We start from the raw sequence: 12,197 nt of genomic DNA on the forward strand, positions 1-12,197 counted from the left end.
TGCTGTAAGTAGATCAATGAGCATACACTTTATGCCATTTATTGATCCTTTTATATCTGTCTGCCCTGTTATAATCTCTTTTCCCCCTTTTCCTCCTGCACTCTTTGTCAGTTCTCTCCTGTTTGTAATTCTCACTGTGGGATACCCTATTTCTGCTGCTGAAGTGTGTGTCTGTTTGACGCTGATGTTAGTCTAAGTGGTTAACATAATATGAGCCCTCAGAGGGATGGTTTTCAGGCATTCGCACATACAAAACCACACAATTTCAGCCTTTTTAGTGCACTTTTTTGGTACAATTTGTGCTTTTTAGTATTCTCCTGCGATCAGTTGCCATCCCCAGCGCACAAAAACACACCTTTGTTCCTCAATCTCCTTCCTGGAATGATAAAATCCAGGTAATATCTTTTGTTATTTATTATTGCAGATGGAGCCATCGTTTCACGACCTCGCCGCCTCTCGTCCTCCTGCCGCTGCGCTTGTTTCTATTTATCCAGACCTCTCCCGCTTCCCTCTTTTTTTTCTCCCCCTGCCCTCTCTTCCTCTCTCTGCATATTTATTTAGACGTGCATTTCTCCCCACTTTCGCTCCATCTGTGCCCATGTGTCCAGCTTTTTTGTTTCCAGTCTTGTTTCCATAACAACTGCGACCTTTTGCTCGGTGCATAACCATTTTTAATCAGAAGTGGAGAGAAGCGAGGGAGGGATGGTGGGGGGGCGGACTGGAAAGGGCATTACTCAGGTGTTACACTGGATTGGTTTAAAGGATGAGGGAAGGGATACGTGAAGAAAAATCAGCAACAGGTACTGGTACTGAACTTCAGAACAACTTCAAGGAGTGTCTGGATGTGGAGGAAGGAGACTAAACCAAAAATAGGAAAAAAGCAAAGAATCTATGCTACATTTTTGTTGTCTCTTCTTCTCCATGCCTTTTTAACCAACATGAGCAATAGCTATACCACCTTATCAGCCTTTTTCTAATGGATCACTTTTCATTCTGCAATAAAAAAATGAACTATATTTGACATAAACTTTATTGAAATCTAGAGGTGTGTATTGACAACAGTCGGGCAATGCAGTGCGTATCGCGACGCATGATACCATACATATTGCAATGCACAATACCATACGTATCGTGAGACATGGTACCATATCTATCACGATGCACGATACCGTACGTATCGCGATACATGATACCATACGTATCGCTAAACACGATACCATGCATATCATGATACACAGTGCCATACGTATCGCGGTGCACAATACCATATGCATTGTGAGACATGGTACCATATCTATCACGATGCACAATACCATACGTATCGCAATACACGATACCATACATATCGCTAAATACAATACCATGCATATCATGATACACGGTACCATAGATATTGGGATGCATGATACCATACGTATCGTGATACACGGTACGTATGGCATCGTGATGCACAATACTATACGTATCGCGATGTGCGATATCATACATATCGCGATGCACATTGCCATATGTATCACGATGCACGATACCATACGTATTGCAATACACAATACCATACTTATGGCAATAAAACCCAAGACTTTTTCACATTTTTTTTAAGGTATGACTTAGGAAAACAAAACTTTTTTTGAATATTAAGACATTATTTCATATTAATAAAATAATAAAATAATAAAATGCAACTGTATCTCATAAACAAGTTGGTTTTACCTACAAATTCTGTGCAACGTGCCAGAGTTTCAGTTCGGTAAAAAACGAAATAGTACATGTCTCATAACAACAAAAACCGCAAGGCTGACTGAACATTTACTACAAGCTGATTCTCGCAAGATCTTGTTGTTTTGGTCGTGGTAAAGCTCCTCAGAGAGGCTCAGTGTGCTGTGCTGCCAACTATAGGGTCGAAGCTTTAGGTGGAAAACCAAAGTAGGATGCAGAACTACTGTATGTTTGCTCTTAAATAATGAATTAAATATCACCAAGTCAACATTTTAAATGAATACAAGCATCGCCAAATGAATATCGTGATATATAATTGAAGTTTCCCCATTCCCCTTTTGGAATTCTTGTGAAAAAAAAATAAAACCCAATCCTAATCACAAATTAAATACTTCACAGTAAATTGAACTATACCAATGTAAAATTATCATGGTAGTTTTTATATTACGATAACGTAAAAGCGAATGTCACAGCAGTCAACACACATTACAGATGTCCTGGATCGATTTCAGGTCAGTAAATCAGATTAATCAAAATGAACCAATATCAACTATATTGGTATTGTCAACCACAAAACTATGATATTATTGTTAAACTGAATCGTTACTCGCTTATTAATGATTGTTATTCTTGTTAACATCTTTTGACCTGTTTATTTTGCCTTTTTTTATCTGGTTAAACAAAATTTCAGAAAAAACATATTTTCATGGTTGGATTAATTCACCTCCATGTATTAATCAGCTTTAAGTTTGTGACCATTTTTCCCCCTTCATTAACATATTTACATCTGCATTACAAAAGTTTAATAATCTTTGTTTTGGGTTTTTCATAATTAACCTACAATTAAAATATGTCGTTATTACAGAGTGAAATGATGTGAGTCCGTGTTTGTGTGTGCGCATATTGGGGGTCATGCCAACATGGGAGGGAACGGGTAGCTCTCGAGCCCGCTCGCCCGCCCACCCGCGCGCCACTCCACTCCGGCAGCGGCGCGTGAGGCTGATGCCAGCCAAACCGACGAGGGAGGACAAACCTGCGCGAGGCAAGAGAGACGAGACAGGAGGCGTTTGACGACACGAGCCGCCGGCTCCTTTCTGAAAAATTTTCCTCCCACCAGGCCGGTCCGGTACCCGTCGGAGACAACCAGGACTCGGAAACCTTCGGGAATCTCCGCCGTGCGCCCGAGAGTGAGTTCAGTTTACAACTTACAGCTCCGCGAGGAAAAAAAAAGAAAGAAAGAAAGAAAAACGACCACATCAAACGAGCCGCGAGGGTTTGGCGCGCGGCTCAAATATATGTGTCCTTTTTTTAATGCTACATTTGTCCAAACCGATGCCAATTAAGTCACACGACGCGGCGCGCGAGAGCGGGCGCGCGCTCACACAGCTCGCGCGCTGAACTGGCAGATGTTTCCACTCTTAAAAAAAGAAGAAGAAAAAAAGAAATATTGGGGGGCGGGGAGGGGGTATATTTTTATGTATTTTTTTCTACTTTTGATTTTTTTTTTACTGACTTTTATGCACATTTTTCAATTAAATTTTAAATATATTGACCCTTCAAAGTCTAGAGAGGTGTAAATTTGTCTGTCATTTTCCAAATAATACTAGTGACTTATCTCATTTCAGTCCAGTTTGGTGCTTCTGCACCTTTTTTTTTCACTTTTCCATTTGAAAGCTTCAGCAGTCCAAGAGCATCCCTCTAAAGCCTAATCTAGTGGTTAATAGCTTTCATTTTCATTGCTCAGTGCTCATATTTTATGCAGCTTTCCGCTGGCTTTGAAAAGCTAATCTGTCCCTGATATAAGCGCATTGGTTGGCTTGCCATCTGGGCTGTATTATAGTTGAGAGGACAAGGCATTTGAATAATTGATATTTAGCTATTTATAGGAGGATTATTCTCTCTATTCCTGTTGCACTAGGGAAACTATCTATCTATCTATCTATCTATCTATCTATCTATCTATCTATCTATCTATCTATCTATCTATCTATCTATCTATCTATCTATCTATCTATCTATCTATCTGTCTATCTGTCTATCTGTCTATCAATCTATCTCATAAATGCCGCTCTATCCATTCCTCTCCACAAGAACCATTGACCATTGTTAGCCTTCTCTCAATCCCCTTTCCCCTCTTTGTGTGAAGGTGCGTGCACGTCGGCGTGCGTGTGCGTCTGACGGTAAACACTCTGATCAAACAGTGCTTAACAAGCTGCCTGAACTGATAACAGAGGAGGAGGAGGGGGGGAGGAAGGAAAAAGGGGGCAGCGTATGGGAGATAATGTTAGGAAAAAAAAACAGAGATGGACATGTGGTCGAGGGAGCTGCACTCCCGAGGCTTTAATAATCGTTTAACATGACAGAACTTGGTGATTTTTGTGCACGTTTTTCGTGTGACTTGTGAACTAAAAATGCACATTTACATGAACACTGATGTGGCCAGATGTGGGGGTAGACTGACCCCCTCTCTCCAGCTGTCATCCTGCAGCAACACCCCTCTTTTCTCCTGAGTGTAGCCTTAGATTCAAGCTCCAGTGTCCCAAATCCAGATGTGTTTGAAATCTGCCAAAACTTGGAGCAGATTTTTACACTTTTTTTGTCTGCACAGCTCTGTAGCTCTCCTATCAGAGTGGAAGTGGCTATGTCCTGTGATTGACCGGTGACCTGGTTTGTTATCCAGGCAAGCAGAAATCGTGCTGCAGTCACAACATTATCGAGGGGTCAGTTCACTAATATGACAGGAGGGACCCGTTTCTGTGGTACAAACTTAAACTTTTGAATCAGCTTTTATAGTTTAAATGCCTTGGCATCTAAACATACCAAGGATAGCACAAGGGTTATGACAAACATTTACGTACGAAATCATTGAAAGTCAAACCAGGTTGAACTTTGACCAATCAGGGATTTGGTAGTGACGTATGGATGGCGTCCCCCTTAATTTACGGAAGTGCCAACTGTTTGAAAATTGGGGCGGTGACACAGTCGTGCTCAGAAACCATTTAGTGGTTTGACCCCCTATCCAACCTCTTTATGCTGAGTATTAAGAAGGGAGGTATGGATACCAGTTTCAGAGTCTTTTGTATGACTGGATTTGAACTCACGACCTTCAAGTCTTAGGGTGGACACTCTACCACAAATGTCAACCCTAACACTAGACCATGATTGCAGTTTGCAAGTCTCTTTCTTTCATACTAACCTCCATCCATCCATTTTCTAAACCCGTTTTGTCCCTTTTGGGGTCATGGGGCTGCCAGAGTCTAACCAAGTCACGTCTGAACAAAGGCAGGATACACCCTGGACAGGTCGCAGGGCCACAATCACACACCCATTCACACTCACACCTAGGGACAATTTAGAGTAACCAATTAACCTATAAAGCATGTTTTTGGACGGTGGGAGGAAGCCAGAGTCTCTGGATACATGCTTGAGGAGAACATGCAAACTCCACAGAAAGGTCCTCCAATGGTGTTTCTGTACCAGGGCCCTTCTGGTTGCGAGACAAACCACTGCAGTGGTTAACCTATGGAAAAAAAAGTCAGGAGCAAGCACCGTTTTGACACTTCGCACCAATCCTCTTCTAACTGTAGGTGGCAGACATGCACTAGTAAACTGGCGATGAAGAAAATAAGCCCCTTGTGCTTTTCAAGATTGCATGCTTTCTTGACACGCATTCTTAAATCGTATTTAGCTCATTCAGCACACTAAATACGCATTCTTGAGCAGGCGTCACATGCCCAAAGTGAACACAGGATACGGTGTTAAGGACACACTCCAATAAAAATTGTGTTTGTAGCCTTTGTGCTGTCCTAGGCATGTTTACATCAAAAGTGGGGTCATCTGGAACCCACAAGACAGCACCCTGAACTTTTTTTTTCCAATGATTCTTTTTATCTTCACTGGTGTCCGTGGCAGACATAAAATCCTGTCCAGCTTTGTCGTGGTAGGGGCGGTACCCACAACTCAGAGGGGAATTTCTAATGAACTAAAGCCACTCTGCAGAAACTAAGTCCCAAAAAATAAAAATAAAATTTTAATTTGGTCTAAAAATGGCATGATCATAAATAAAAGACCACTGGGAACGTTTTTACGATGGCTCAAAAGATGATCGGAGTGGGACTTAAAAAACTTTTTATGCATTAAATATGTTTAAGATGTGAGATTTTAATTGAAATTTCCTCTTCCCTCTTGTGTTGCTACAGAGATGGATTCCCCCTCAGATCTTTTCGATGACTCGTCCCAGCCAGTTCGCACTTTTGCTCCCACTCTCACCTCCACAGATCTCCCTGGAGTTCATCCTCAGCCCAGCATTGGTCGCTCCGCTCCTTCTTTTCGACCTCCTGGCTTCCCCCTTATTCACCACCTCCTTCAGCCGGGAGGTCCTAGAAGAATCCTCTCTGTGAACCGGCAGCGGGAAGACGATGGAGTCACGGTCAGACGAGTGGACGAGGAGATGGATGGAAGAGAGGAGAGGCCGATAGAGGGAGGAGAGGACAACCTGTTGCAGGTTAAGAAGAGACACGGAGCTGAGTGGAGTGAAGACGCCCTGAAGATGAAGAGGATGAAGCTGAGAGATGGAGAGGTGGAGGAGAGGGATAAGAGGCGTGAAGGAGGACGTGAGGGAAGGAGGAGAGAGAAAGAGGAGCTGAAGGAACAGCTGGAAGAGGCGAGAGAGAGACTGCAGCTCCTGCAGGAGAGAGTGTGGAAGGCCTTTGGAGAAAAGCACAGAGAAGAGGAGGAGGAGAAGAAAGCAAAGCAGAGAAACGAGAACAGCCGAGAAGGAGATGAGGAGATGACAGAGGAGGACGAGGAGGATATTACAGGAGGGATGTACGATGAGGAGGACATCGGTGGACAGATGGAAAAGGAGACCTTCTCCCTTTTATCTGCCTCCACGTTTGAGGACTTCCACAAGCAGAGAGAGGACAGAGAGAGGAGGATGGAGAGAGGAAGAGGAGGCAGGTTGGAGGGCGGGATGGAGGGGATGTGGATGGACTGCAGGGAGCTGCTGAGAGGAGACTGGAACGTTGGGATGGAAGATGAGGGAGAAGAAGGAGGTCAGAAGTTTGCTCAGGCGCTGAAGCTGGAGTTGGGGAGCGCCGTGGCGCGCGTCATCGATCGAGTCCTGCGTCTCTACACGGAGATGACGGACCACGCTCCTTCCTCTCCTCCTGCTAGCATCTCCTTTCACCAACCGGATTCTGGACTGGATGGGGGCAGTGACGGCGGGGCGTGGGTGGGACTCCTATCCAGAGGAAGGCAGGAGGAGGCGCCAGGCGGAAAGGGCGATGGAGCAGGAGGACACGATGGAGAGAAGCAGCTTCAGAAGTTGAGCCTTCCTCCTGGTCCGCCGCTTCGCTCCGAGCCGGATCAACCAATTCCGTTGGCCATTCACAGGTCACCTGACACACGAAAGCCACACCCTCTTCTCGGACCGCCCCTCTCGACTCACCTCAACCCGTCTCACCCAAACCTGCCCCTGCACCACCCCTCGTTACCCCGTCCATCCGCCCTCCCTCCGCTCATCCCCTCGGCGCCCCAACCCAAGGACCCGTCCTCCTCCTCCTCCTTCCACACGCCTTCGTCCTCCTCCTCTTCTTCATCCTCCTTCCCAGCTCCTCCACCTCCTCCGCCCCCGCCTCTCCCCCTGCCGTTGCTCCACTACTCCATGCAGCAGCTCTTTTCCCGCTCTCTCCCCCACCCTCAGCTGCCCCACCTCCCTCCGTCGCGTAAGGACTACCTGAGCCCCGACTCCTTCCTGGAGTTCTCCTCTCCCCCGTCCTTCCCCCCACTCTCATTGCTCAGCCACTTGGACCCCTTACTGGTGCGCCACGGAGGTCGAGAGAGGGAGAGGGGGGTCAGGGGGGATGGAGGTGTGAGAGGGGGAGGAGTGGTGGACGGAGGAGAGCTCTACTTGACCGGCGGGGGGATATCCTTTTGTGGGAATGCAGAATGAGGTGTATGTTTTTGTGTTTTGAAGAGACCTGTGTGTGTTTTACTTAACGGCGCTCGTGTGTACTCCCAGGAGGGATTGTCTCCTTGTCATCTGAAGAAGGCCAAGCTCATGTTCTTCTACACGCGCTACCCCAGTTCCAACACGCTCAAGACCTACTTCCCTGATGTGAAGGTGTGGTTTTCACGGCTAACCGTGTTCACGTCAAAGCTACGCTCCAGTCAAAACAAAAATGTCTGTTCCATTATTTAAAAAAACTACAACGGAGTATCAGGGCCACCATGAAAGAAAAAAATTAAATTTATATAAGAGAATAAAGCCGTAAATGTATGAGAAAATAGTCTACAATTTTACAAGAATAAAGTTGTGAAAATATGGGAAATTAGTCTAAAATGAACGAGAATAAAGTTAGTTTAAAATGTACAAGAATGAAGTTGGAAAATTGTTAGAAAAAAAGTTAACATTTTGCAAGAATAAAGTCATAACATTATTTAGAAAGTTGTAATTTTACAAGATCAAAGTCCTAAAATGAGAAAATTATTTATAAGAGTAATGTAAAATTGTAAAACAAAATCTAAATTTTACAAGGAATTTTATGAGAATAAAGTCATAAATGTATTAGAAAATAGTTTATAATTTTGCAAAAATTAAGTTGAAGTATATGGGAAATTAGTCAGTTTTATAAGAATAAAGACATAAAAGCATGAGAAAATAGTTTAAATTTACGAGAATAATGTTGTAAAGCGAAAAAGTCTACACTATTTGTGAATAAAGGGGTAAAATTATAAGAATAAAGTTGGGAAATTATTTTAAAAAAGTCAACATTTTACAAGAGTAAAAGTCGTAAAATTAGATAAAAAGTTGTAATTTTACAAGACTGAAGTAAAATGTGAATGTAGTCTAAATTTACGAGAATAATGTAAAGTTAAGAAAAAAACATTTAACGAGAATAGAGTCGTTAAAGTGTGAGAGTTATCTAAAATCTATGAGAATAATTTTTTAAAATTATGTGATAAAAGTCACAATTTTATGAGAATAATGTTATTAGAGCACGGGAAAAAGGTGAAAAAATTATGGCAATAAAGTCATAAAGTTAAAAGAAAAAGGTCATAATTTTATGAGACTGAAGTAAAATTATAAAAATAGTCAAAATTTTTAAAGATTAACTTGTATTGAGTAAAAAGTCAAAATTTCATAAGGCTGAAGCTGTGAAATTTTTAAGAAAATAGTATAACATTGACGAAAATAAAGTTGGGAAATTATTAGAAAAAGCCAACATTTTACAAAAATAAAACCCTGCACTTATTATTGATGTAATATCTGTTGAAAAAGTTATAAAGTTGTGCAAGGTTTCGTCCTTCTGCCAAAATCATGATTTAAAACGGAATAAAAGGGCAAAACAATTACATTTAATAAATTTAAAATTATTAGCACCATGCTATAACCAACTAAACTAATATCTTGAAAAGAATTACAAGAAAGAAATATGCATACTGTATGCATGAAAATAATGAACAAAGAAATAATTGCAGAACTGAGATATTTATTTATGTCTGCTTCTAACAAGAAAAAAAAAACAAGTGGCCCGTACGGGGATCGAACCCGCGACCTTGGCGTTATTAGCACCACGCTCTAACCAACTGAGCTAACCGGCCAGTTGAGTTTCCAGCAAAATCTTACTGTCTTCTTGATCTGTGCTGTATGCAATGTTCAAAACGTATTTAAGACATTATTTAAGAGTTTATTTAAGACGTTGAAATGATTACAAATATTTTAGCATAATTTCAAAGACTCTCAGCCCATACACCATGCTTTCTTTTCTTCATTCTTTGCTCATTGCTTTCCCGCCGTCTAGTTTAACCGCTGCGTCACATCGCAGATGATCAAGTGGTTCAGCAACTTCAGGGAGTTCTTCTACATCCAGATGGAGCGTTTCGCTCGCCAGGCAGTGCGTGAAGCCCTCACGCGGTGGGTTTTGGCGCACAAAAATCAAAGGCTGTTGGTGTTTTGGATGCTTCAATAGTTAATCCTGAACTGACTCTGAAATGCAGGGAAGGTGCGTCTCGTCTGGGAAGAGACAATCAGCTGCGAGTGGGCCGAGAGACTGAGTTGTACCGCATACTGAACATGCACTACAATAAAAGTAACGTGTACCAGGTAAGAAGCAAGAGCAAAATATAACTTTAAAAAAGACAGAAAATATGCTGGGCGGGGCGGGCAACAAGCTCCCTGCTCCAAGCTCTCAATAACGGTAAGGGGTAGAGGGGACGGGGTTGCTCCAACACAGAGGCAAATTTCTAATGAACCACTGCCGCCCTGGAGAAAATATGTCTTAGAAAATGACATGGATTTTTTAAATTACATTTTAATCAAAACTGCTTTTACAATAGATCAAAAGGTGATGGGAGTGGGTCTTTAAATAATCCATGAACCATTATCTAGAAAATGCTGCAGAGTGTTTTGCATAAGCTTGTTTTTGCATTTGCTGATGTTTCCCACCTGTGTTGGAGCTGCACCTGTGTCACATCCTGTTTTTATGATGGCTAAGGGGCTCGTCGGTGAAGGGCTGTGTGGGTTTTCTGCTTTGACGGCTGGAATAATGCCAGAGTAAAAACCCGGGAGCACATCAAAGCGACTCTCCACTCCCCAGAGGACATTTGCACACAAAAGAGTTGAAAACTTGTGTGCCAGTGCACTGAATTTTAATTGTTCCATTGCTTTTGATGGGGAAAAATATCCTCTGCTTACTAAAGAAGATATAGAAGGAATCAAAACGTGCAGAAAATATTATTTATTTCATAGAAGCTATGATTTAGACAAATAATCTTCTGTGTTCACTGTTTTGTTTGTAGGTTCCGGAGCGGTTTCTGGAGGTGTCTGAAGTGGCCTTGAGAGAATTCTACTCAGCCATTTGGACTGGGAGGGACAGCGACCCCTGCTGGAAGAAGGGAATCTATAAAATCATCTGTAAACTGGATAGTCCTCTTCCAGAAGCGTTCAGGATGCCTGGTTGTCCAGTGGGCTGATAGCTAACGGCAAAAATAAAAATAAAAATGCATGCTCAATTATAACTATAGTATGAGGTAGCCTTGTTTTACAACTCAGTAGAGGGGTATTTATGGAGTAAATTTCCTTGACATTGTGCAGACGGAGGATGACATTCTCAAACTGGACACACTAAGCAGTCTGATAGGAGTCTTGTGACCGCACTTATCGAAGACGTGCCCATGCCACTAAAAGAGAAAAGCCGGAATTTCTTTTTTCAAACATTCCTGAGCAGCCATTCGACTTGTGAAATCACAGGTTTGATAAAACTGGAAACAGTTTGCTGCAAATCGTGAGCTTTTTTTTTAGATGTGATGTGGAATTTTGTGGGCGTTGCCCTCTCCCCCAAACAATATATATTTAGACGAAAAATGTTATTATTCCCGAGTATTTATTTGAACTATTGTGCTTCAAGAAGTGACGTTTGAGTGGTTTGGAAAAAAAATATCCGCCTCCTGATGGACATTTTTTTTATTTTATCAGAACGTAGCTGTAAAACTGCTGGCACAAATGGACAATCTGTCAGAGGAGTCTATCATCAAAAGTTAGACCCCGATTTGTACCTACCTGCAAGGTGAATTTTGTCATTCAATGAGCTTGAATCAAAGCACAGAAGGTTTTCGTCCCTGTATATTTCCCTCTTTAGGACTCTTCTGTTTCCTTTATGAATGAATGAATTCATAAAATCTCATGAAGAGAAACACCATGTTGAAAATGTTCTGGTGTTCCTCCTATGGTTGACATATTGATTTAAAGACCCACTCTGATGTAAATGATGATTTTTGGTGTTTTTAGCATGTTCTTGTGGCATTTTGCTGGACATATATTAGTAAAATTAAGCCTTATTGTTCTTTTTAAGTATTTCTTTATTCGAATTGTTGTGAATCTGGAGCAGATGGTTTGAAAAAGAGATAAAATACAAGCTCCCTCTGTCACTCTTCAGAAACTATATCCTAAAAAACTTTTTTGTTTTTGCCTCAAAATGGCATAATCATAATTAAAAGATCACTTAAATAGATTAAAAGATAATCGGAGTGGGACTTTAAATTTGATCTGTTTTAATGTGACTTCTTTATATAGAAATCTTATCATCTTTCTTGAAGGTTTTCAGTAAACTGCTCTATATCATGACTCTTATCTAAGGCAAAGTCGTGTTGGAATTTGTGACGTGATTTTGTGTGCATGTTTTCAAGCTTTTTGCTAATGTTATCAATCCTTATTTTACAGCCTACCTATTGCCCTTTTTGTTTGTAGATTTGCTCCTTGTTCAACTTTTACTGAATGTTGGAATTTAGCCGCCAATTAAAGTATTAGCAGATTTGTGTCATAAGATCTAAATACTACAGGTGAAGTAATAACAGGCTGTTTTTAATGAAGGGGACTCACACACATACAAACAAGTAGTAGGAGAAAACCGATTTGGCGATATATCGCAGTATTTAATTTGGCGATACTTGTATCGATTCAAAATGCTGACATGACAATA

The 12,197-nt window shown here is 41.7% G+C and overlaps 1 protein-coding gene and 1 non-coding gene across 2 annotated transcripts; one reads left to right on the forward strand and one right to left on the reverse strand.

Moving 5' to 3' along the window:
- Positions 1-2,570: 2,570 nt before the first annotated feature.
- prox3 (prospero homeobox 3) lies at positions 2,571-12,043 on the forward strand. The gene is made up of 6 exons (XM_024287606.2): positions 2,571-2,903; positions 5,916-7,642; positions 7,733-7,840; positions 9,522-9,634; positions 9,718-9,823; positions 10,519-12,043. Exons 2-6 carry the CDS (start codon positions 5,918-5,920, stop codon positions 10,690-10,692), a joined length of 2,226 nt encoding a protein of 741 aa, XP_024143374.1. The 5' UTR covers positions 2,571-2,903; positions 5,916-5,917; the 3' UTR covers positions 10,693-12,043.
- On the reverse strand, positions 9,248-9,321 carry trnai-aau. The gene has a single exon. It is a non-coding gene; the product is annotated as a tRNA-Ile (tRNA).
- Positions 12,044-12,197: the final 154 nt, after the last annotated feature.

This window comes from Oryzias melastigma, linkage group LG18 (assembly GCF_002922805.2).
Source record: "Oryzias melastigma strain HK-1 linkage group LG18, ASM292280v2, whole genome shotgun sequence".
NCBI lineage: Eukaryota > Metazoa > Chordata > Actinopteri > Beloniformes > Adrianichthyidae > Oryzias > Oryzias melastigma.

Coding starts and splice junctions, on each gene's coding strand:
- prox3 (XM_024287606.2), top strand. CDS start 5,918: ATGGATTCCCCCTCAGATCTTTTCGATGACTCGTCCCAGCCAGTTCGC. Junction 7,841..9,521: donor CCTACTTCCCTGATGTGAAG/GTGTGGTTTTCA, acceptor CCCGCCGTCTAG/TTTAACCGCTGCGTCACATC. Junction 9,824..10,518: donor ATAAAAGTAACGTGTACCAG/GTAAGAAGCAAG, acceptor TTTTGTTTGTAG/GTTCCGGAGCGGTTTCTGGA.